The sequence below is a fragment of the Sprattus sprattus genome (genome assembly GCF_963457725.1).
Source record: "Sprattus sprattus genome assembly, chromosome: 2".
Lineage (NCBI taxonomy): Eukaryota > Metazoa > Chordata > Actinopteri > Clupeiformes > Clupeidae > Sprattus > Sprattus sprattus.
The window spans coordinates 21,209,881-21,236,554 of record NC_137921.1 but is presented as its reverse complement, the minus strand read 5'-3'; the positions used below and the strand labels follow the sequence as shown (position 1 = coordinate 21,236,554).

At 46.2% G+C, this 26,674-nt stretch overlaps 1 protein-coding gene across 1 annotated transcript in view; it reads right to left on the bottom strand.

Annotated features, from left to right (window-relative positions):
- The window catches only part of LOC308383028 (mannosyl-oligosaccharide 1,2-alpha-mannosidase IA-like), a gene marked incomplete at both ends in the record, with an annotated part of 141,892 nt that overhangs the window by 56,273 nt on the left and 58,945 nt on the right, over positions 1–26,674 (bottom strand). Inside the window, one exon of the mRNA XM_080860607.1 lies at positions 21,996–22,076. Within this exon, the coding sequence (XP_080716733.1) occupies positions 21,996–22,076 (81 nt within the window). The remainder of the gene's footprint in view (positions 1–21,995; positions 22,077–26,674) is intronic.

Below are 26,674 nucleotides of genomic sequence, written 5' to 3'. Positions count from 1 at the left end.
AGAGGTAGCCTTCTGTTGTGTTAGTGTGGAGAAGTAGTCTTCTGTTGTGTTAGTGTGTACAGGTAGTCTTCTGTCGTGTTAGTGTGGAGAGGTAGTCTTCTGTTGTGTTAGTGTGTACAGATAGTTTTCTGTCGTGTTAGTGTGGAGAGGTAGTCTTCTGTTGTGTTAGTGTGTAGAAGTAGACTTCTGTTGTGTTAGGGTGGAGAGGTAGTCTTCTGTTGTGTTAGTGTGGAGAGGTAGTCTTCTGTCATGTTAGTGTGGAGAAGTAGACTTCTGTTGTGTTAGTGTGGAGAGGTAGTCTTCTGTTGTGTTAGTGTGTAGAAGTAGTCTTCTGTTGTGTTAGTGTGGAGAGGTAGTCTTCTGTTGTGTTAGTGTGTAGAAGTAGACTTCTGTTGTGTTAGTGTGGAGAGGTAGTCTTCTGTTGTGTTAGTGTGGAGAGGTAGTCTTCTCTTGTGTTAGTGTGGAGAGGTAGTCTTCTGTCGTGTTAGTGTGGAGAGGTAGTCTTCTGTCATGTTAGTGTGGAGAGGTAGCCTTCTGTTGTGTTAGTGTGGAGAAGTAGTCTTCTGTTGTGTTAGTGTGTACAGGTAGTCTTCTGTCGTGTTAGTGTGGAGAGGTAGTCTTCTGTTGTGTTAGTGTGTACAGATAGTTTTCTGTCGTGTTAGTGTGGAGAGGTAGTCTTCTGTTGTGTTAGTGTGTAGAAGTAGACTTCTGTTGTGTTAGGGTGGAGAGGTAGTCTTCTGTTGTGTTAGTGTGGAGAGGTAGTCTTCTGTCATGTTAGTGTGGAGAAGTAGACTTCTGTTGTGTTAGTGTGGAGAGGTAGTCTTCTGTTGTGTTAGTGTGTAGAAGTAGTCTTCTGTTGTGTTAGTGTGGAGAGGTAGTCTTCTGTTGTGTTAGTGTGTAGAAGTAGACTTCTGTTGTGTTAGTGTGGAGAGGTAGTCTTCTGTTGTGTTAGTGTGGAGAGGTAGTCTTCTCTTGTGTTAGTGTGGAGAGGTAGTCTTCTGTCGTGTTAGTGTGGAGAGGTAGTCTTCTGTCATGTTAGTGTGGAGAGGTAGCCTTCTGTTGTGTTAGTGTGGAGAAGTAGTCTTCTGTTGTGTTAGTGTGGAGAGGTAGTCTTCTGTTGTGTTAGTGTGGAGAGGTAGTCTTCTGTTGTGTAATGATGTAGAGGTAAAATTGTGAGCTTCAAGAGAACAAAGGGAAATGGTCTTGAGCCCAAAACTGTTCAATACAATAATTTCAGTCACCTAACATGTCAACTCTATTCAAATCAGACATTTCACACTTAAGCAGCTCAGTAACCAACGACTGTCTCCATAGAGAAACCAGCGTGAGGGCCAAACCTGCTCTTGGTACGGCCAGTCAATTCACCCATTTACAATGTACCTGCCTCTTGAAACCTGTCTCCTGCCTCTGTTTGTATCTCATCACAGCACAGTGTTGATCTGCTCACACCAACCGAGCGCCACGTGAAGCCAGGCGAGCACTAAGCTAATTAGCAGAAAAACAACAAACACCGACTGATTCATGTTGTATGTGTTGTTGATGAACCAGACTTTATGACCTGAAGTAGCCAGCGGGGGAGGCCTTTTTTGATGGAGGCCATTAAGCTTGTCAGGCACACAGCCCCAGCCGAGGTGTTTCAGATAAGAGAGCACCCACCGAATATAACGGTATTTTTCTGCTCTAGAGGAGTACTTATAATGAGACCTCTCTTTAAAGAACTAAAGAACTTTGATTTCGATCAAAGCATTTCACAATCCTGGATGTCTCCTTGACCACAATTTGGAAAGGAGACTGCGCTATTATTCACTCCCTAATTGAAAGAGTGAACTTTACTGACCAAGTGGTAATTCAGAGTTAACGTTGCCTAAAGTCTGCCACAGCACACTCATCAGTCTAAATTACATGTCCATAGAGACAGAGAGACGGAGAGACAGCGAGAGAGACACAGATAGAGACAGAGAGAGAAAATGAGAAAAGACCCCACCTCTCTGAGGAGCATCAGAAAGCAGTCTGCTGCTCTCTACCTCTGAGCCCAGTGTTCAGTCGAAAGCCCTGATGGACAGGTAAAGGCTGCTTTAAGCAGATAGGGCACTCCTGGGGAAAGAGGGCCTCAGGGGGAGAAAGAGAAAAGAGACACCTCTGTTTTTTTATTCACACTACATCTTGTTCATCTCCTCTAGTCTCTCCTGTCACCTTCTCTCAGACACATTTCCCACAACTTTACGGATTGAAACAACCTGCTCAATTCTTTGTCTCTTAACCTTTTCTACACCTACAATATCCATGCTTTTCTGTCCTCAACACTTCTGCTCTCGCTTTCCCTTTCTTCCTGTTTCTCTCGGCCAAACTTTCCCTCCCTATCATCTCCTTCCTGGTTCCTTCAGTTTTCTCAGTTTTCTGTTCCTCTCTCATGGCTGAGCTCAGGAGAGGGACTCGGTATCTTCGGTTTCCCCACAGCATTTGCCTCCAACCTCTGTTGTTATTCATCTATCTCTAAACTAAACCTCACACTCTGAGGCCAAACTCAGAGCTCACACTTCTGTTGCACGTTTCTACCCCATAGCCAGGGGAGGAGAGGAAAGGAAACCTGCACAATTTTCACTTCTTACCGTGAAGGTGACTTTTTATGTAGATGGAATGATGGCACTACTTTCTTTCGCGCTCACTTTCCCTTTGTCTTTTAGCTCTTTTAACTCTGACAGTTTGATTGACAGCATGGTGACGAGCCCTGATTCACAGACATTCAGACAAGCCGTGACTCACATAAGTAGAGAAGATCAACAGTGGCAAACAAACCCCCTGGGGAGATCTGAAGAAAATGAGGCGTTGGCTCAAAGCAAAAATTCTGGCTTATTACACTTGGAAGTTCCACATGACTATGAACACAAGGCTTACTCTTACTCGTTGGCCTGATGTCAACTAGTATCCCACAGGAAGCACTAGCTTAGTGAAACACAGCAGTCACTGAGGCACTGAGGTGGGTGGTGGATAGGAGCTACATACATACATTCCCTCTGAAAACACCCAAACACGGATACATGGAGGGGACGTTTCAAACAACATGTAATGGTTCTTGGACTTGCATAGCTTGAATAGCCACTGATTTCTATTATTGCCAGCAGGCACTCTTAATGATTGAGGCTTGTGGATATCCAATTCAGTGCCACAAGACCGAATGCTGGAAGATCCCGACAGGAGGCTGGTGCTGGTTCAGTATCCCACTACATCCAGTCGATTCCAAGAGAGCTCTCCATACGAGTTTAATTCTGGGACCAGACAACATGGCTGGCTAGAAGGCAGTCATTTGCTGGACCACTGAACTCACTCTAACCCTCTGTCTCTTAGGGCCATATGATATCATGGCCTTTCCCTCTACTGGCAAATGCTTAAATAAGTTAGCCTAGCAGTTGCTCTACCCCAGCAGAAGGCAATGATCTGCATAGCCCTATGGACACACTCTTGCCATGGCCTGTTGGCCAGAATGCCCCGGCTGAGCATTGGAGGGGCTAAAGGGGTGTGAACCTACAGCCTACATCAGTGGCATCGCTGGACAGCTTCCCAGTTTGCCCTATCTGAGCGTAACGAGAAAGTGGAATGGGAATGGACAAAAAATAAGCTTCTGCTTGGGCTCAGGCTGCCATCCGTAAGTGCCACCTTGGGCCCCAACAGCTGCTGACTGAGAGTGAGACTCCAAATGGATGTGCCTAGCAATGGCCCTGGCAGATATCGTCAACATGAAATTGGCTATCATGATTGCCCCAGGAGTGCAACAAAGGGAATATTTATACCCACCCAACAAGCCCTCCACCGCATACACACACACACACTCACACACACACACACACACACACACACACACACACACACACTCACACACACACACACACACACACACACACACACACCCACACACACATACTGAAGCAGATGCACCAGCTGTCTGTTGCGCCAGCAAAAACAAGCCGCAAACAAGCAATTTACTTTTGCAGTTGGAGAAAAAAAAATCTGTGATAGGCTTTATTGTTAATGCCATCTTTTGCTTCCTTTTGTGTACAATCTCTGCTGGTCACAGCTGGATCAATGACATGAAAAAGAAAAAACACAAGTGCATGTTAAACAGTATGAACAGTCATAATTAGAGGCTGCCACAAAATACCTTTATGATGAAAAACATCCTTTTCTCTCCACTCATACATCCTCGTTAAGAGTTACACGAGCAGCTAGTGCTTTCATCCAAAGGAACATCTTGTGCATATTTTTCCCCCTGTGGGAAAACGAAACCACCTAACCCACTAAGCAACCGCACCTTGCGCTCGACCTCGGGGTGCCATGGGAACCCACATCTACCGCACATGGCCATGCGAAAGCCGTGCGCAGGGTCAGCCATGCTAAAAAGCACAGCAGGGTGTGCGTTAGCACCTAAGAAGTGTTGAAAAGCCAAGCTCACAGGGGAGCAGACCTTTACAAGCCTCTCCTGCAGCTCAGCATGCATAAAACATGGGCGAGCCTCGTGCAGGCAGCAGTAGAGAACGGCTATGTTTCTGTGGGAATAAACCTCATTGGAGGTCAAACCAAGACACTGTGGTCATACTTTACTTGAACACTATGTCATCAGACTGCCACAGCCATGTCATAAATGTACTATGTTAGAACTGCTTTGTCATCACTCATCATTACTCGACATTTGATGTACGATGATTTAATAGTGTAATCATGACAGCTGTCAGTATTTTAGATGCCATCCAAGCTCACACTACATGCTACTACATGCTACTACGCTTTCATAACATCATACATTTTTGGGTGCTTTCATTACAGTTAACAATCATGGTAGTATGATACTCCCCTCACTGGGCACTGTCATAGTTATAATGATGGGATATTGAATGTTCCATAACATGTTCATGACATTGTAATGTCTGAAAGACAGTTCAAGTTAAGAATTACCAACAGTGTTTGACACCCGCCAATGACTTTGTACTTAACACCATTACTATTACCCACTAGAAGGGAACGGAGAGTGCAGGCCACAGCCAAGGCCAAATGCCCTATCTTGCGAAGTAAAAGAAGGTGAAAAGAAAGATTCTGAATCTTTTACAAAATGTAATGGGTTCTTTCTTGGCTCATGCTCCACCACCCCTCTACAACCAAGTTTCATGAAAAACAGCCTGGCAGTTTTTGCGTTATTCTGCTGAAAGACAAACCGACAGACAAACAAATGGCACTGAAATCAGAGGTAATATTACCAGCACCATAGAGGTTCACAGAGGTGTGTTAGGCTTATATTGTATTCTTCCTCAACAGTGCATAATGAGCAGTTTGGTAATAGATGACTCATGATAGAAAATACTCAACTAGGGACCCGGGGAGATGATTAATCCTGTGTCTCTGGATGAACGAGGGAAGAGTATTTATTCACCAATTTATTTACCATTGTCTGTTTATTTTAAAGTCAGTAATAAATAAACCGTACCTGGCTGGCTGCTAATGACTTGCAATTCGCAGGGAAATGAGGGGATAAATCTCACCGTTGAACAATGAGCGCTAGCAGGGCTGTGCAGTCATGGTTGGGAGACAAGGGGCAACACTGGCTGAATGATGCAGCAGGTGACTGATGCACAAGTAGAGTCTCCTCTCATTAAAGCACAAATCAATGGAGTACCCTGGAGAAAGACAGATCCCTCTCCACTGTGCCAACATTCATCTCTATTCAGGCACTGGCTCAGGCTCATCCTGTCTTATGTTCTACCAAACCTAGCAGCTATGGAAACCCGATATGTGAGCCATTTGTGGACTTTCACTTTCACTTTCATTTGTGGACTTTCAAAAACTTTTATCCCAGACATTTCTCATTAGATTTTCATCTTCCAAGAGTGAGAATATAACTGCACTACCCTCAGGCCCGGTTGCTTGATATGAACCTGCCTGCCTCTCGATAAAAACCAAAGAGTTGAACTGGGACAATTCATTTAATTATTTCAGACATGAATGACCCTTATGTGGTGGGCTTTCTTTAGAAAACAACAAAAGAAAAAACACATGGAGGTAAGCATACTTGAAGGATTAATATGGGGGTGGCGGCTGAAAGATCTGGCCATTATTCTCAGATTTTCAGTAATCTGCAGATGGCCATGTTTGTTTACCATCTGGGACAGGACAGGTGACACTCTATCGAATGTGGACTCACATCTACTGTATATGTAACTGTGTTACAATCACAGAATAAAACACCTCACACCCAGGTGGGGTCAGCCAGGGGCACACGAAAAGGAGAGAGGGGTGACAGAGACATTGAGGAGAAGAGTAGAGTAGAAAGGAAGAAGAAAAATGAATAAATAAATCAAAGAGAATTAATAAAAAAGCTTTGCTTACACACATACACACACCTTATCCATTCTGTTGAAAAAGTCTCTTGTTAAATATGTCTTATCCACATAACCCAGTGGCTAACACACACATCTGAGAGATTACAGGGAAGCAGAGATGATGCCAGCAGATTTCCTGCATTTATCACCCTGATAAACACCACTAGCACACACCATTGATCACAATCAGCACAGTCTCCCACAGCATCTTGTGACAGCTATTTTAGCATCAGGTTTGATGTGCTTTTGTTCAAGATAAGTAGCCTAAGAGGCAGCAGCAAGCATCACCTGGCAGGTTAGCGCCTGCTTGTATTAGCCTCTGAGCTATTTGTTAGTGTTTTGTTAGCTAATGTAACATCATGCTTGATGTGCTTCCCCCAGATAAGAGCCTAGGAAGCAGGCACTACCTAACAGGTTGGTGCCTGCTTGTATTTTCGTCTGAGCTAATTTGGAATGAGAGTTAGCGCTTCCTCCTGCCTGGCTCCAGTAAAATTATGTGTTTAATTGCTCAGCATGACAGGTAGGGCAATTATTCTTTTTTTAATTATTAGCAGTTATGCTTCTTGACTGAAACGTCTTGTTTTATAGTTCGCCTTTTAAAATATTCGTCACATTGCCAAGTGCAATAAACCAGATGAATGAAAATGTTGCTCCTTTTATAGCCTTTCACAGATTTTGCAAGGGGAAAATTAGGAAAGTGTACATAAAAATGCAAAGGCGACAGTGAAGTGTGGGGGGAAGCCTCAGTGCTGTTTCTGCTATGATGTAGGTTTTTAGGCTGTAGCTTTCCTATCAGCTCTGTAGGGCATGAAGCTGGAATATGGAACAGTAATAGAGCAGATAGGGAAGAGTGGTGTTTAAAGGGGTCACACACACACACATACCTCCACACTCAGACTTATTAACTTTACAAACACTGAAAAACTCTCTCTCTTACACAAACACATATGGACAAACACAAACACACACACACACACACACACACACACACACAAACACACACACACACACACACACACACACACACACACACACACACACACACACACACACACACACACACACACACACACACACACACACACACACACACACACACACACACATACACTCCTATACACACTCACAGGGGAGGTCTTTACCAGAAGCACTCAAAAACCATATTTAATTTGATGTACCGCTGCCCGATTAGAAAACCTTCCACTTAGAGGGACAGTGGACAGAGTAAGAGATAAAAAAGTGTCTCAGACACACTCTCTATGAACATAATTCATGCTAGAGCCTCAGGCCTCAATATGGTAGTCAGCAAGCCATTACAATCAATTTGTAACAACTGTCCCAAGTTTTGCCCGAAAGTAAAGAAAAGGGTAAGATAAAGAGTAAAGTAAAGGCGGCACAATTCTCTCTCTCTCTACCTCCCCCCCCCCCCCCTCACACACACACACATTCACACACTTTCTTTCTTTCTGGTCATGACCCGAGAGTAGACAGACTTATGCTGGGAAATGTAAAGTCAGCTTTTGGCTTTCTGGAGGCTGTAAAAAAAACCTAGGTAGGTTGTAAAACACTGTAAAATGTTGCCGGGGTCGTGAATAAAAATGGGGATAAAAAATTAAACAAAGAGGCCTGATAGAGTAATGCACATTCTGAGTACTGGCCAAGTGTACGAAAAGTAACTCTGGAACACCCATAGGCAAAGGTAGTCACTCACACACACGTGCACACACACACACACACTCACACACACACACACACACACACACACACACACACACACACACACACACTTACATATATACACATAAACATACACACACACACATGTACAAGACATTGTCTCGTTCTACTACTTACATGTATGGACAAATTCAAATCCACAAACATTTGACATAATACACCCACTACATCACCCTTTTTCATTGAACAAAATCATCACTGATGCACAAAGCTACATGCATAATCTTTCCAATATTAATGCATCATCCTTAAGTCTCTCCCACAAATGATGAATGGAATTGCTGTTGTTGCTTTTGTGTGTGTGTGTGTGTGTGTGTGTGTGTGTGTGTGTGTGTGTTTGTCTGTGTAGTTGTGTGTGTAGTTGTGTGTGTGTGTGTGTAGTTGTGTGTTTGTGTATGTGTGTGGGTGTGTGCGTGTGTGCGTGTGTGTGTCTGTGTGTTTGTGTGTGTGTGTGTATGTGTGTGTGTGTGTGTGCGTGTGTGTGTGTGTATGTATGTGTGTGTGTGTGTGTGTGTGTAGTTGTGTGTGTGTGTGTGTAGTTGTGTGTGTGTGAGTGTGTATGTGTGTGTGCGTGTCTATGTACAACCAGCCATCTAATCTCCTAAAAACTAACAAAGCGTGCCCACCAAACACCTCCTGAGATCTGAGGAAAAATTCCCCTCCAGCCACTTAATCAGCTGAGTGTTAATCAGATGAGCTGGACACTTCCTCTCCCCGAGGCCACAGAGCCTCCATGACTCACCAGCACATAGAGCAGGGAGGGGTGATGTGGGGCGGGGTGGGTGGGTGAGGGAGGGTACAGAACCTGCTTTGATTGGTGGTGTAAACGGCCTCTGGGTTGGGTTTATATAAAACTGACTTATGCCCCAGGAGGGGATCGATGCGCCATCCATCCAGGAGTTAAGTGGTCCAACAGGGAGCGTCCAACATCCACACACACACACACACACACACACACACACACACCCCCCGCAGATACCGGTGTTGGTGGCCATAAATAAGAAGAGATTAAATCAGCACAAGATTAATCTCGTCATTATTTATATCAGGAGGGGTGGGGGACGGCGGTGGTGTGTAGTGTGTGGGGGGGAGGGGGAAGGTTGACATCAAGTGTGTCTAAATCAGAGGTGAAATGCCACTGGCCTTGGCCCAGACATGACTTATGCCATGGAGAACAACTTCCTACATCACACTCTCCATTTCCCAGACTACAGAGGAAATTGATTGGGGCCGTAAATAACATCCTTACATACATAAGCATAATCCTGTACTCACTGATGAACACACAGACATACTGACACACACAGTGACAGACACATGCACTAAGCACCCCATACTCTTTTAGTGGGACAGTGGGGTTCAAGAGGAGGATCCTCTTCAAGTAGATTCTGCCGAATGGGATTTAAGACGTGTCATCAGAACAGGTAGATAGATTTAGTGGGAGGTAGAAAAAAGACAGTAGTAGAGTGAGTGTGTGTGTGTGTGTGTGTCTTTAGGAGAGAGAAAGCGGGAGAGAGAAAAAAAGAGATGAAGTGAGAGAGAGAGGCTCTCCAATATAAGCATGCTGTCTGCCATGCCCTGCATCTGCTTCTGCTTTTGCCAATGACATTTTCGTCAAAGGAAGTTCTCACCCTTTTTGAGTGCTAGCCAAAGCCGGGGCATAGGGACAGCCAGCTACTTTCCTCCTCCTTTCCCCTCACCTTTTCTCCTCTCACTCTGGCCTGGCTGTCCCCAGGGTTTGGTGGGGTGAAAAGGTTCTCTCCTTCTCTCTCTCTCTCCCACCCTTTCTTACTCCTTCACTTCTGACTTTAATCTGCGAATGGTCCCTGAGCACACTCTATCCTTCTGGAGCCATGTCAAAAAACGCACACCCACACTCGCACGCACACACGCACGCACGCACGCACGCACGCACGCACGCACACACGCACGCACGCACGCACGCACGCACGCACGCACGCACGCACACACACACACACACACACACACACACACACACACACACACACACACACACACACACACACACACACATGCACACTCACACACACAAGCTCTGATGATGAAAATTTGCAGGGACAGGTGTGGAGCGACAGCACTTCAAACATCTCCTCCATGGAGACGTGCAGAGCGGGTGCAGACCCAAAGGGGTGAGGGGGGTGAAGGGAGTGGAGACGGGGGGCTCTCAGATGCACTCCTACTGACTCCAGGTGCCTTACTCTTGGGTCGAAAGAATCTGTTCCAGACCCCTTTTTTATTTTATTTAACCCTTGTTTTACCAGGAAAAGTCCCATTGAGCCACAATGGCTCTTCTTCCAGGGAGTCCTGGCCAAGAGTGGCATGCAGCAAGTGAAAACATTAACAGAAAATACAAGGACAGAGGACAAAACTAACAGGACCACAGACAGAAAACAAAGTACAGAGTCACATAGAAAAACGTCTCGGTTACTTACGTAACCTCGGTTCCTTTAGTTGGAACCGTAGACAGTACAGATGGGACGTGACATCGTCACGGCTCCAATTCGAATACACTATTCATTCACGCCGGAAGGCTGAAATATGTCAATCATCTCCTGAGCCCGCCCCCTCAGGAGCGCATATAAAAGGCAGCGCTTGACATATGATCACCCTCTTGGACAATTTTGAGCGTAACATAAGAACACACCCACTCCAAGAAGAATGGACACTGTACACGCAAACTTTGTACTGTCTACGGTTCCGACTAAAGGAACCGAGGTTACGTAAGTAACCGAGACGTTCCTTGTCGTAGTAACCTACGACAGTACAGATGGGACCGTATCCCTTCACGCGTGAAAAATACAGTGTCAATCAGCCTTGACCAGCTCCTCGTATTTCTGACCTCCCAAGAGGCACACACGGCAGCTGGTGGTTAACGGTTCATCTGCGTTTGACCATAAAAGCTAATGAACACGTAGTATATATTTTTAATAACCATTCCATGTAGACTACAACGATTTCCAATCGTATGTCTACACGATATCCCCATATACCGGAATGTCAGCATTTAACCATGAAAAAGGACTGACACCCGTTCATATTTAAGAAACCATTCACAGGCTCTGTGGGGCTATTGAATTTTCAGCGTGCAAGACCCCCTGCAAGAAGGAGGGGGTCGACACATCTAACATATAGAATCTTATGAAGGTGTGGCGAGAATTCCAACTCGCAGCCTTACATATTTCCTCGACTGAGACGCCTTTCAACAAGGCCCAGGAGGAAGCAACTCCCCGAGTGGAGTGCGCACGCAACTTCACTGGGGGCTCTAAGGATAAACTCTTATAAGACAAAACGATAGCCTCCACTATCCAACGGGAAAGGCTCGGTTTAGAAAGAGGTCTGCCCCTTGCCTGTGCGCCAAAGCAGACAAACAGCTGGTCAGTTTTTCTGAAAGCACTCGTGCGCTCCGTATAACATCGGAGAGCGCGCACTGGGCATAGTTTATTCAGGCGCTCCTCATCCGCTGAAGCGAAAGGAGGAGGCGAAAACACTGCCAATTCAATTACTTGGTTGCGAAAAGGAGTTGAAACCACCTTGGGTGTGTAGGCAGCATTAGGTCGCATAACCACTTTATCACCAGCGATCGCGAACTGAAGGCAAGATGCGCTGACTGACAGAGCGCGCAAATCGCCCACGCGCTTGGCTGACACAAGGGCCAGTAAAAGCGCAGTTTTAAAAGAGACAAATTTCATGTCTACCTCCTCAAGGGGCTCGAACGGAGGCCCTGTAAGAGCGCGTAAAACCACCAGTAGATCCCATGAGGGCACCAAGTGCCTATCGGGCACTCTGAGACGCCTCACGCCAGCCATAAAGCGTGACGTTAAAGGGTGATTACCTGGGGTTTTACCATTGATGCCTGCATGACAGGCTGAAATAGCCGCCAGGTAAACTTTGAGAGTGGAAGCAGCCTTCCCCTCGTCAAACAAATGCTGCAGGAATTCTAAAATGACGCTCAAAGCGCAGTTGATGGAGTCGTACTGACGCGCGACACACCATTGATCAAACCTGCGCCACTTCAGCGTATAGAGGGACCGTGTCGACAGAGCCCGAGCACTCTGTATCGTGGACACCACTGCATCAGACAGACCCGAAGCTATGAGCCTGCTCCTTTCAGGTGCCAGGCACTGAGCCGCCACAGCTCCGGTCGTGGATGCCATATCGTGCCGTGCGCCTGCGTCAGGAGATCCCTCCGTAGAGGTAGCACCCAGGGAGGCCGCACTGACATCCTGTAGAGATCTGCGCACCATGGTCGATTGGGCCAATGGGGAGCTACTAATATTAATTCTCTGCCCTCGTCCATTATCCTGCTCAGCACCTGCTGAAGGAGAGGGATCGGGGGAAAAGCGTAAAGACGCCTGTTCGGCCATTGGTGGCCCAGCGCGTCCACACCTAATGGGGGGTTGTCTCCCCCCAGCGAGAACCAGAGAGGGCAGCAGGTGTTTTCCCTGTTGGCAAACAGGTCCACCTGAGCCCTGTGAAAACGCAGCCAGATCTGTTCGATCACTTGAGGGTGCAGACACCAGTCTGCCGCCCGTGGATTGCCCCTCGACAACAAGTCCGCGCCCCAGTTGAGGTGGCCCGGAACATGAACTGCTCTGAGGGAACTGATGCGAGTTGCCGCCCACATGAGCAGGCGGGTTGCCAGGTGATGCAGAGTCGGCGACCGAACACCCCCTTGGCGATTGATATAGGCGATCGCTGACGTGTTGTCTGTCCTGACTCGTACGTGCTGACCGTTTAACATGGGCAGAAAGTGCTGCAGCGCCAGGAAAATCGTCTTGAGTTCTAAGACATTTATGTGTGACTCGGCCTCCGTCGCAGACCAGAGGCCGTTCACTGATTTCCCCTCGCAGATCGCTCCCCACCCTGTCGTGGAAGCGTCTGTGGTTATCACTAAGCGACGTGTCACTATGCCCATCGGCGCTGCCGCCGTGAGGAAGTGTGGCGTTCTCCAGATCGCCAGTGCTTTCAGGCACCTGGCATCTACTGTCACTCTCTCGTAACTGTTCCTGGCGGGACTGAGTTTCAGAGAGAGGTACCACGATTGGAAGGGCCGTGCGTGTAGCATTCCGAGAGGTAACGCTATAGCGGCCGAAGCCATCATCCCCATTAGTCTTTGGCAAAGAAGGGATGAGACTTTCTTTTTCAGTTTGAACTGACTCACACACGACCTGATTGCCTCTATTCTTCCCTGAGATAACCCAACCGTCATAGAGGTGGAGTTTAAATCCATGCCTAGAAAGAGAGCGGATTGACTGGGAATTAAGACGCTTTTGTCTCTGTTCACCACGAAGCCCAGACGATGTAGGTGCAACACCACTAGATGGCACTCCTGCAACGCCGCTTCTTTTGACTTTGAGCAAATGAGCCAGTCGTCTAAGTAATTGTGAATACGCAAGCCTTGTCTCCGCAAAGGGGCGATGGCTGCTTCTACGCATTTCGTGAATACCCTTGGTGCCAGAGCTAGACCGAAAGGCAGCGCGCAGAACTGATATGCCTTCCCTCCGAACGCAAACCTCAGAAACTGTCGGTGTCTGGGGTGGATCGGGATATGGAAGTATGCGTCTTTTAGATCGATGGAGGTGAACCAATCTCCTGATCTTATGTACTGAATCAATAGACGAGGGGTCAGCATTCTGAATTTCATCGTCATGAGAGCTTTGTTCAGAATACGGAGGTCTAAGATCGGTCGATATTTTCCGTCCTTTTTTGGAACTAGAAAATAGCGACTGAAAACCCCCTGTTCTCGTCTCCGAGCGGAACAGACTGAATAGCTCCTTTTCTCAGGAGGGAGTCTATTTCCTCCTGTAGGAAGACCGCTTGATGCCGTGGCACTATCGTTTGAACTACGCCCCTGAACCTTGGGGGGGGGCGGGCAAACTGGAGCGTATAACCCACTGAAATGTTTTTTAGAACCCAGGGTGACACTGCGCATGCGCGCCAGCTCTCCACACAACCGTGCAGGTTGGGCCGAGAGAGAAACAATAGGTCGAGCACTAGCTCGCTCATATTCAATCTGATTAAGTCTAGATCTGTGCCCGCTCCGACTGAGGAGGGGGACGAGATCTGGGGTTGCCCCCTCAGTTTGAATAAAAAATGTGTGATGTGCAGTGGGGACACTGCGGGGGGAGTTACATTTACATGTCGAAGCGCTGTGCCTAAAGGGACAGTTGGGACAGATATATTTTGTGTTGGTGTAACATGACAAACCGTTGCTGGCATGAGTTTTGCATGCGAGTATCGGGCCAATTTCCCTGGTGGTGAGGATTCCACCTCTCCCCCTCTCCTCTTCTTCAGCCTTGGATCAGGAGGCTGGAGAGAATCCGCGACCTTTACCACGCTTGGCAGCCTTCTGGTGTGGGGCGTGGGGTGCGCTCTGCGTCTGGCGCGGAGCAGGCTGATGCGAGTCGGGCTGCTCCGGGAGACGGAAGGGGTGTCTGTGCCATCCACGGCGAGCCTGCACCTTAGCTGGTGGAGGCGCTGGTGAGCGGAAGCCGCTGCGCTTGGACCCCGTGGCTGGTGTCGCCTGATCAGAAGAGCGTTGGTCAGAGGTAGAGCGTGGCATCCAGGCTCGGAAAGCCTCGCTGCTCTTCTTTTCTGCCTCAAACTGGGCGGCCATCGTTTCCACGGACTCACCGAAGATCCCGTCGGTGGTGAGTGGCGAGTCTAGGAGAGGAGCCTTTTCTTTGTCGCTGAGCCTCGCCAGAGACAGCCAGAGCGAGCGAAGAGTCGCGACAGAGGCGCCCATGACTCTCCCGTGTGCCTGCGCTGTGCAGCGGGTAAGGCGGAGAGAGAGGTCAGTAGCCCGGCGCAGCTCGGATACCACCTGGTGTTCGCCTCCCAACGACGCGGCTAGCTCAGTAAGCAGCCTTGCTTGATAGCGCTGCAGGAGAGCAGAGGTGTTGGTGGAGCAGGCGGCTTGCCCAGCCGCCAGGTACGCCTTCTCAGCCAACGAAGCCTGGTGACGGGAAACCCGGGACGGCAGGGTGGGCTTTTGGCCGAGACGCGCTGTGGGAGCAGAGGGCGAGAGATATGCAGCCACCGCGTCTTCTACCTGAGGGACGGAGAGGTAGCCGCTCTCCTTTGCCTGGTCGAGGTGGAGGTAGGCGGCGAAGCCTGGGACCGGAGCCCGTCCAGAATAGGGTGTGGCCCAGGTCGCTGTGTGCTCTCTGTGCACCTCCGCGAAGAAGGGGAGGGGGCTGGGAGCTGAGGCTGGAGGGCCGCCGTAGAACTCGCCGTCCAGCAGGGAAGGCTGCACGACGGGAGGTGACGGGAGAGGGAGACCGAGGTAGGTCGCAGCCCTCAGCGCCACCTCGTGCAGTTGTTGGCCCAGGGTCCTGGAGGTGACGGGCAGCTGCTCGGTCACGTCCATCTCCTCGCTCTCATCCGAGAGCTCCTCGAGTTCGGGCAGGCTCTCGGTGTCCAGTCCGAAATCCAGCTCGAGGGCAGGCAATTCCTCGAAGCAGGAGGGCAGTTCCACCGCCTCGCGGTCCTCGGCCACCAGTGGGGCGAGGGGAGGTATGGGCGAGTGGGAAGGGCTAGCGGATGAGGCAACGGCACGAGGGCGGTTGCCACACACTACGCTGCTGGAAGCCGACGGAGCACGAGGGCCGAGTGGGGGAGCCCCCCCAGTCGGCGCTGGAGTACTCGCACCAGAGCCGCTGCGTTGCCAGAACGCATGGCGCTTCCTGACTCTGGCCAAATCCATTTTGGCACAGAGTTCACACGCGGGGTCGTCTTCACCAAGGGCAGCAGCTGCGTGGTCCTTGCCCAGGCAGCGAAGGCACATGCGGTGACGGTCCCCCTTCTCTCTGGCGTGCCCGCAGTCCGGGTACACCTGTTTGGAGGACATAACTGTAGAAAACAGAAATTAGTGCGAGTGAAGTAAAGTAACAAGCACTTAGCAGGTGATTAGCAAGCTAGTCAGCGACTGGCTAGTAACACGTTACAATACAGCGACTCGACAGAATAGCAGAATAAAACAAGCCAATAAACTCGTTGCACCCAGAGCTAGTGAAAGGGAAAAACCCAACTCACCGGCTACAAAGAGTTTTAAGCACACGAGGATAAATTAGCAAGTAGCAAAATTTTCGAGCGTAACGAAGAGTGAGGTTAGGTATGGATACCTAACGTCGAAATTGGAAAAGAGGGTGATCATATGTCAAGCGCTGCCTTTTATATGCGCTCCTGAGGGGGCGGGCTCAGGAGATGTTTGACATATTTCAGCCTTCCGGCGTGAATGAATAGTGTATTCGAATTGGAGCCGTGACGATGTCACGTCCCATCTGTACTGTCGTAGGTTACTACGACAAGGAACTAGACAATTCTCACTAACACAATTGATAGTACCATCAAGGACAACTAAAGATAAACACTGCAGAAGACCGGATAATGTACATGTGAATCCTAACTAAATGGCAATAAAATAATTAAAGAAGTGAACACATATTTAAAAGCAATGGCAATGCTCTGTAATAGCTGACTTCAAAAGATTTTTTAAAATATTGACAGAAGGAAGTGTCTCTAAATGTAATGTGTTTTGGAGTTCATTCCAGACATATGATGCATAGTAACAGAATGATATTTTGCCAAGTTCAGTCCTTACTGAGGGTGTGACTAATAGTAACTTATTTGTTGACCTTGTACTTTATATACTAGTGTGAAAAGAAAGCAGTGCTGAGATGCATAATGTGGCAAGTTACCCAGTAATCCTTTCAAAGTATAAATCAGAAAATGAAACTTTCTTCTAAGAGAAAGAGAGGACCATTGCACCATTTCATATGACAAGCAGTGGTGAGTCCTACTTGCTGTTCCTGTGATAAAACGCAGGGCAGAATGATATAAAACATCCAGTTTATTCAAGCAGTTTTGAGGAATGCATTTAAATGATATCACCATAATCTAATACTGATAAGAAAGTGCTCTCTACCAACCTTTTTCTTGCTTTGTATGGAAAACACTTTCTTTGTCTAAAATAAAATCCTAATTTGGGCCTGAGTTTTTTTAAGAGGCACTCAATATGTGTACTAAAAGACAGTTTATATTTGTAGGAGGATACCCTTTCCAACTGTGTTCCATTGGTGGTAATAATAGTGCCATTAAAAGATTTGTGTGAACGTGTAAAGACCATAAATTTAGTCTTTTTAGCATTTAGAACCAACTTAAGCCCAACAAGAGAATTTTGTACCTGGTTAAAAGCAGACTGTAAACAAATCACAGCCTCTTGTACTGTTGACGCAGAAGTGTATAAAATTGTGTCATCAGCATAAAGATGTACTTTTGTTGGACTTAAACCCACACCTAAGTTATTTGTATAAATAGAAAATAAAATGGGGCCTAGAATTGATCCTTGGGGCACGCCCATTTTTACTTCTAAAGAGGATGAGGTGCAGTTGTCAAAAGTTACACATTGGGATCTACCACTCAAATAGTTGGAGAACCATTTAACAACCCCTGCCAACTGGTCCGTGAGTCAAGGCTGACAGTTTGGATGGATCTGAGAGTTTTAACACACAGTTTTCATGGATAAGCAGGCCAGTGTTGTAATCAGAGATGTGTCATCCTTCAAAAACAGGGCTCAATGAATATGACTGTATGATGTTATGAAGGATTGAATAAGCTTTTTAAATCTCTCTCATGATCATTTTGACGATACAAAAACAGATAAGAACTCGACTGATTGGGATTTGGCACAAATATTTAACTGTAAACATGTTCACGCTGGCCTGTTACTGGGAACAAAAACTTTTTGGAATGTCAAAACAGGGAACAGGAATGTCAAATGTCTTCGGAAAAATCTTCTGATCCAAAGATTCCAGCGTGATCACACAATGGGCAAAACCTTAGACTGAGCCACAGACATACCTGCAATAGATCATCATAATGTTATTGTGCAAGTTTATTATGTATGTTTATTATGCGTGTGCATGTATTCTATCAGATTCAAAACCGCAAACCCAGCCCCTGCTTGTGGGTCTCAGTATTGACACCGCCACATCATGGCTGAAACCCTGAGGATTGTCGGGGCAGCTCTGATGGCGACTGCAGGAAGCTACACACCCAACTAATCCAGTTCTTCTGAATGTTCTCCATTTTCCCCTCTCATTCTGTGTGCCTACCCACTCATAATGGCGTGTCCTACATCCTCTACACAATGTGAGCTTTCCACATTTGCTGTTCTGCAGTCACAAAGGATCGGCATTCATCCGTGTGCTCTGAGCACAATGAGAAAGGTGACAAAAGCAGCACAATTTTGTTCCTATTCCCCTGTCGCCCATACAAACAGGCACATGTGTGCCGCACCAATCAAAATATGTATGTGTGTGTGTTGGGAATATACACACATGTGTGTGTGTGTGTATATTTGTATGTATGACAGCTGTGGGAAATTTCATGAAATCTCATTTACACACAGACAGAGTGAAAGAGAGAGAGGGGGCAGAGGTGCTGGGGGGGGGGGGGGTTCTTATTACAGGAAAGAATGTAGGATAACTAAGCTCAGAATGACATTCCACTATATGAGGAGGAGTGAGAAAGAAAGATAGTAAGCAAGAAAGAAAGAGAAAAAGAAAGTCTGTAGGGCTTCCTGCACATACTGACCTTTTCCCTACGTCGTGTTTCAATCTATCATTGCTTTATCTGTGTTTATCCTGTGCTCCGTTCTTCAGCGTGGAGGCTGGTGACTCATGGCCATGTGCTCCATTGCAAGAGGACAATGGCTGGGACAAGCAACATGCTGAATGAGAGTTACCGAGAGTTACCAGAGTTACCAGGCCAAATCCTCCTACATACAGAAGTTAACGTTCGGTTTCGAAAAAAATGCAATTTACGTTGAATTCTGTGATTGTAGAAAAAAACTGAAGGCACTGCTTAGGTATGCTAGACCATCAGTTAATGCTAAAGTATGAATGAATGAAAGAATGAATGAATACATTTGCATTTGAAAGAGCATCTGAAAAGGCATGTCATGTTGTTGGCAATTAGTTGACCCCTTTACCAGTCCTTGCGGACCTTTAGCTAGAAACCCTGATTCAGTTGTTACATTGGGGAAGTCTACACAGATGTTTGGGTGCCATTTAAGTGTCTCCTTCAAATTGACTACTGGGAAGTACTGGGAAGACAATGTACATTTTAAAGCATCACTGACGTGTTACAGTTTTAGTTCTGGATGGATGAGCCAACTGGAGGAGGTAAAGTCCATGTTCAGTAGCTCCTCCATGATAATCTCCATGCTGCAATCTTCTATGTCGTAATAAATCTGAATCTAAACCATAGCCCTTAGGCTGGGCAGTTGTATCCACAAGGGACCAATTTGGCCGCAAGCTTTCAATGCAATTATGCAGCAGTGGTATACATGATCGGGTTAATCAAGTGAACTTTGCCCTCACATGACAGATCTATTTTTACCATGTGTACAGTCGAGGGTGTTATTGTATGGTTGGTATGGGAGCCTGCAGTCTCGTAGTTCCCCTGTGGGTAAGACCATAGAGCTCTCCGCCTGGCTGCAAGTCTGAAGGGCCCACACACTAAGTCTTCATGGTCTGCTAATTTCCAGTCAAAAGCATGTAAAGAGCTTTGCACTGTGATTTGCATTGCAAAGAGTGATTTGCATACAAGAGCCAAGAGCGTTTGCTTTTCATTGAGTGCCCGATTTCAAGACTGGTGGACTTTGACCTCTGAATTTACATAACACAAAGTTGTTTGAGGAAGGCTGACAGCCTAGGTGTCAGGTGTGACATGGGGACCACGGAGTAAATGTAAAATATTTACTTTTGCTGAGAACTCCTGAATCAATAACGGCTATGTTTAAGTCAGCTACTTAACGAGAGCCGCTGACAAGGCCAACAGAAACAGAGACGGCACATAACAAGAAGACACCATTCAATCTGGTACAATAAAAATGTCTTTCTTGACATAAAAAATGTTGCACAGGGCCGAAAACCAGGGCATTTCTGTCTTCATGATCTGTTTTTATTTATCTGCTGACGTTTTCTCCTGGAGTCTCCAGAGGAGTCATTAACAGAGTTGCTTAGAGAGGAGAGAAAAAAGAGTGTTTACTGCAGCAGTGCTGCAGATCGATGGGGCCAGTATGAGGGGGTCTGAGACTCTAGCACCAAGCCCTGTGATAAAACTGCAGGATGAAAATCGAAAGACAGAGAGAAACTAAGAAAGAAAAAGACACACATAGTGGTTTAGGCAGTTTCACTGCATTAGGAATCTCAAGAGAGATCCACAGAGCCTCAGGAAAGACTTCTAAGCCACCCTAGAGGGTCGCCCTGAAACTCTTACCACAGGCTACGGAGACCAGTGTCTCCTATGGGCTCCCTCAGCCTCAGCCTCAGCCTCTCCTTTACTCAGCCTCAGCCTCTCCTCTCCTCTTCTCTCCTCTCATACTCTCTTCTTCTCTTCGATTTCTCACTTTTCTCTTAACCATTCTTCTATCTGACACTTTCATACCTTTCACCCTTTGGGCTGTCATCTCTCTTATGGCCTCACAATGTTCTAATTCTAGTTTAATTTTTAGAATAGCCAAGAAGGTCACGCTGCATAGAGTAGGTTGGAAGAGCCGCCCATCCCACTGATGGATGGAATATACTGTATTTGCAATGTCTTAGAGGTAAATGGTCAGTGGAGTACCCAGCACAGATACAAATAACTTAAATGGCAGCAGGAATGGTACAAACTTCAACTATGCACACATTCAACTTGAGAAGAAATGTAGCCCCCTGAAGTAGTTTTGGCCATAATAAGACATAATAATACGAAGCATTTGATTTAAAAAGGCAACAACGGACTATTTTCCCATACAAGAGGACAAAACAGCAGTAAAACATTTCTAACTTCCACACTGTTTTGATTCACCAGGCCAATATCCATTATGTCCTTCAGCTGTAACACACACGTGCAAGTAGCATCTTTATTCACTGGCCTACAAGCTTGGTCTTGTGCCATTTCAAGCCGAGGAGATGAAAGGGGAGCTCTTCAGAGAGCACTTGGAGGGAGTAAGAGAGGAGCTGTGTGCACAGGCCGGAGTGTGGAGCTCGCCAGAAGAGATGGAACAAGACGGAGGGGCAGAGAAGGAGAGAAGAAGAGAGTGGGAGAGAGAGACCCAGAGGGATACAAAGAGGTTGTGTGTGTGTGTGTGTGTGTGTGTGTGTGTGTGTGTGTGTGTGTGTGTGTGTGTGTGTGTGTGTGTGTGTCTGTGTGTGTCTGTGTGTGTCTGTGTCTGTGTCTGTGTGTGTGTGTGTGTGTGTGTCTGTGTGTGTGCGTCTGTGTGATTGTGTTTGTTTTGGCAGAATGGGAGGGGAAGACACTGGCCCTCTGGTCAAACAGGTTGACTGGCCCATAAGCCTCCACTGAGGTGCCGCCAGCTAATGGTGACATGATTGGACAAGTACACACACACACACACACACACACACACACACGCACAAACGCACAGGCACACACACACACACACACACACACACACACACACACACACATTACCAGCTGATTCTTGTGAGGATTACATGTGCACAGACACACAAACACTCACACAGAACTGAATAAACACACTCATGGTTTCCTGAGTCCATCTTTGGGGTGGTTTGTATGAGGGCATTTTCATACCTCTAGTTTGTTTGCTTTGGTCATGATCAGCATTTTCTCCTTGGTTTCGGTTTCTTTTTACATAGAAAAACTCAACTAAACCACAAGAAATCAAAAAAAATCCCCACTTACAGTATAAGTCAGATGTGTCTGGGGCAAGAGTGGGAGCAGGAGTAAGTAAATACAGGAAGAGAGTCCTGTGTTCTGGACTAGAGCATATTTATGTGAGAGAAGCCATAGAGCACCAGCAGATTTGGCATTGAGAGGGGAAATGTGTTCACATACCTCTTTGCCGGAGAGATAGTAGGCCGACAGCAGCCCCCCCACAAACCGAATGTTCACTTCAAACACCGAGATCTCTGTATTCTGAAAAGACATAAAAACAAAGAGAGAGAGAGCATATTAGAGAGATAAACCAAGACAGGGAAACAGCGCTAGAGAGAAAGAGAGAAAGAGAGAGAGAGAGAGAGAACTGGGGTCATTGTTACGTTCAGTTTTTTCATGTTCTTCATTGTGGTTATGAGACTACACAAGGGTCTCACTTGTCTACAGAGAAAATGTTGCACACCCTCACACGCACGCACGCAGGCAGGCAGACAGGCACGCAAGCGCACACACACACACTCACACACTCACACACTCACACACTCACACACTCACACACACACACTCTCACTCACTAACTGACATAAACATACAACTAAACAAGCTTACAGATTCAGTGCCCCAGAAAGCGATCCGACTCTTTATACTACATTTGTAACACATCTGTTGTAACACATTTACTACATGTTAGTACAATGTAGCTGCCATGTAGCTACAAATGTGTGTAAAAGAAACTATTTGTATTTGTGTTTGTGGCCAGCTCAGGGTTTGAATCTTTGTATGTCTATAACAATATCTTTTTTTCACAGACATAACTACACTCTAGGCTTATTTAAAGTCGATGTAGTGTGATAGTGTGAAACACAAAATGCTCAGCTTGTCATTGCAAGTACAAATTATTGTAAATCCAAACATAATTCCTGACTTAAATGAATCACACATTTTAGATGGAGATTTAAGGCACATAGCTTTGTATATCTGAGGAGCAGCAACTAACATTGTGTTACATACAGCATGTGAGGCCACTGAGAAACTTAACTTTCTTACAACTGTGGCTGTTGGTAGGAATTTAGCAAAAACAGCAACTTTACTGTGACATAAGTCATTAAAAACCCTTTAAAATGTAATCTATGGAGGCTTTTAATTACATGCATTTTCACCTAGAGTCGCCTGCTTCCCCCAGACAGTGCAGAGAAAGAAACAGGGACATTGTATTTCATAACATGTGTTCATTTGCATGGCTATTTTGAGATGATCCAGTGGTTACTCAGCAGGCCGGCCAGCATGTCTCCAGTCCCAGGGGGACGCCTCCTCAGGGACACCCTGTTAAATCTGTTTCTTTTGTAGACTTCAACTTCTGAATGAAGCACAATAAAGGAAAGAGGGCTGAATAATTTAAATCTTTTCACCACCTATACAGACAGGCTCCACTTGAACAGACCAAAATAGCACAACTTCAGCTGTCTGTGTTAGCATTGTATTAGTCGGACAACCAGTTTGATTTCTTTACGCAGACTGTGCAAATTAATTAATGTCTGCCTTGCTTAATCACAAAATGCAGAAAGTGCTACTGTGTTCATGAGCTAGTCAATCCATCACCCACTCAAGATCTTTATATGCAGCTTGGCGGTGAAGTCAAACATGGAACATGCATGACAAAACAACATGAATGCCTACTGGCTTTTTGATTTATTAATTTTTTTACTGTTTTTTGTTTACTTACAGTATTTCATACAACTTTAAAATCAGTGTGGTACAAATATCCTTAAGTTTTGACATGGCCATTGGCCTGTGGTATCATCCATTTTATACATGAATACCTTCAGCCATTTTATTTGTAAATTATCGGTTCCATTTCTCAGGAAATACGTAACAAACGTTACTTATGTAGCCGTTTCCCCTCCACCTTGAATAAATCAGCGCTCCACCTTAGGTAGATTGTCAGTCTTTGAGTTATTTCATGTGACCACATAGCCCTGCTCCTGGCACTGATGTCTTCTAAGGAGCTTATACATTACAGAAATAGACCATCTCGTGATTATTTTCAAAGTCCTCAGCTAACCTGTAGGTTGTAGAATGAAAGAGTGTGAGTTCTTCATGCCTGACTGGCTCTCTGTGAGAGTAGGCCTGGTGTTCCCCTCAGGCTCCTTCCCCCCTCCTCTGGCCACTCCTCTGGGGAAGTGGAGGGTGATGTGGAGAATACTATACAGGCTCACTCAGGCACTCACTAAGTTTTGCACAAAGTGTAACGAAGCCAGATCTACAGACATGCCTCGAAAACACCAGAGAGCTTGAAGCCCATTTCATGGATATTTCAGCATTCATAACGAGCATCCAGAGTGCTACCTAATTGGACTAAACAGGCCCACCTATGTAAGTATACTTTTAGGACACGTCTTGGAAGATTCTTAAAGTAAACATAAAAGCACGGCCTACGCTCCGATTTTTACAGATTTGAATTTCACGAAAATCTATTTATTTTTTTCAATGGTAAACAGCAATGACTGGACAATGTAAGAGAGAAGAGAAGTGAAATAAAGGGTAGAGACAAGATGAGACAAGATGTAAGAGAGAAAAGGTATAAGTGAGTAGTGGAGGAAAGAAGAGAACTGCAGAGCAGAGAAGTGAAAAGAAGGAGAGGAGAGGAGAGGAGACGAAGAGCAGAAAAGAGCAGAGGAGAGGAGAGGAGAGTAGAGGAGAGGAGAGGAGAGGAGGAGGATGAGAGCAGCGTGGTGTGACGGTCTGTGCTCCTGAGCTGCCCAGCCTAGGAAGATTTAAGAGGCTCACAGCTGGGGCGAGCGGAGCAGCGGCGAGCTAATCAGCGCTCTGCATGAGGACACGAGGGCCTGGAGAGGCAGAGATTACAGGCCCATTACCACCTCATCACCAACCACAACCCACTCCATCATCACATCTCATCCACCCACAGCACAAGCACCACGCCGCACACACACACTTACACACACACACACACACACACATACATACACACACACGGCTAAAACCATTGCTGCTGCTAAAGCTACGCCTGCAAAGTTTGAATTTGACTGAACAAGTACAATTAGGACAGTTACACAGTTGAATGGCAGGCCTTTGTTGGACTTGTTGGACTTTTTCTGAATCTGTGCACAGGAGGGCCAGAGGTGGAGCTGACAGTATTTCCGAGCAGAGCTGGGAGTATGCCTTTATATTCCACAGTCAACATGTGCACAATTTGGCCTTCTGATGTTTTATGACTGTCGGCTGCAAACCAGACATTTTGTGTGTGTGTGTGTGTGTGTGTGTGTATGTGTGTGTGTGTATGTGTATGTGTGAGTATTGAGTATTCCTTTCGTGTATGACTAATGCTTCTATGTTGGAGTTTAAGTACCTACAGCTATCTCACTGTCACTCTGACAGGTTCAGAGATCTGTTTGAAGCTATGTGAGCAGTGCTCACGCTCTCTTCAACCCTCCCTCCAAGTTGTTCTCTCTCTCTCTCTCTCTCTCTCTCTCATACACACACACACGCACACAGACACCTTAAATACTCAATGGATAATGCTTAAAAGTTCAACATGGTAGGGGTAAGGAAAAGCTTTGCAGAGGGCTCCGTGAGATTTCTTCCAAATTCATTGATTTGTTTTCTTCATCAACTGGAAGATTAAAATATGACAAAGACAGATCTGTAATAATCTACATGTGGCCCTTTAAATTATGACTCCTGGGAGATGAGACAATAAGCAATCTATAGTCCTTCCAAGTCTACTGAGACAGTGATAAGTTATGCATACAGAAACATGACATGCCGTGATTATTTGTAATGATTAATCTTATGATTAAGATCTCATTACACTTGAACCACTTTCTACGTTAACTGCATCAACAGCGTGCAGTCATTATAATTCATTTGGGTTAACAGGATTTTGAACAGTGAAGCTGATAAACAAGCGTGCCATTTTGTCTCCCTGTTGTGTTGCGATTAACCACTGAGTTCTTGTTCAGTCTCTCTGTTTCATGTGGGAACTGTTTCGGGCCTTTTTATTTTGGTTCTGCGACACGCTAACAAGTAAGAGCACTCAGACCACTCTGCTGCATACAAGGTTTGATTCAAATATGTAACATCACTGGGAAATCCTCCATATCAATTCCTCTAATACAGGCAAAAAAAAACATAAAGTTCAGAGCACCCCCCCCCCCCCCCCCCAATCAATTGGGGATCCTTTTTAAAAATCCTGGCCCTTCCTGGAACAACGTGTCTGCGGACGGGAAAGATAGCACTGGCTTTTATCAGGACGTGGAATCGCTCTGCATTCCAGAGCTGGAGCCGAATCTTAATGCACGACTCCCTGGAGGCCTCTGCAGGCACTTTCATTGTAGGAATGGCTGGAGGGCAGCATAGCAAAAAGCCTTTCAATTAAAAGTTTGCCTCTGATCATTAATAGTGCCTCTCACACACCTCTGCTTTACCTGCCCTCCTCACACACACATACACACCTTTTTTCCGTTCCCTATTCTTCCCAAGTGGACAAAAACTCAGTACCTCCTGCTGAGTGTTGGATTAGCTGAGAATGGCTAATGAAGCGGTTCTCTCCTCACAGGCAGAGAGAGGGAGGGGGGATCTGAGGGACACCAGGAGGAGGAACATCAAAGCCCAGTCAAGTGGTGGAAGTAAAACTCCTTCCTCTATTCCTATTTTTTTCCCTCAAAAAAAGACAAAAAACCTGTCCAGTTCTGCTGTCATCTGCTTTTCTTTTCAGTCATTCATCTGAGGTTAAGGACCCAAAAGATTCGAATTTCCCAATTGGTCACTGTCTTATCAAGCAGAATGACTCAAGGTTTTCTTTTCTCCCATGAATGTTAAAAGTTTTGTACACTTTC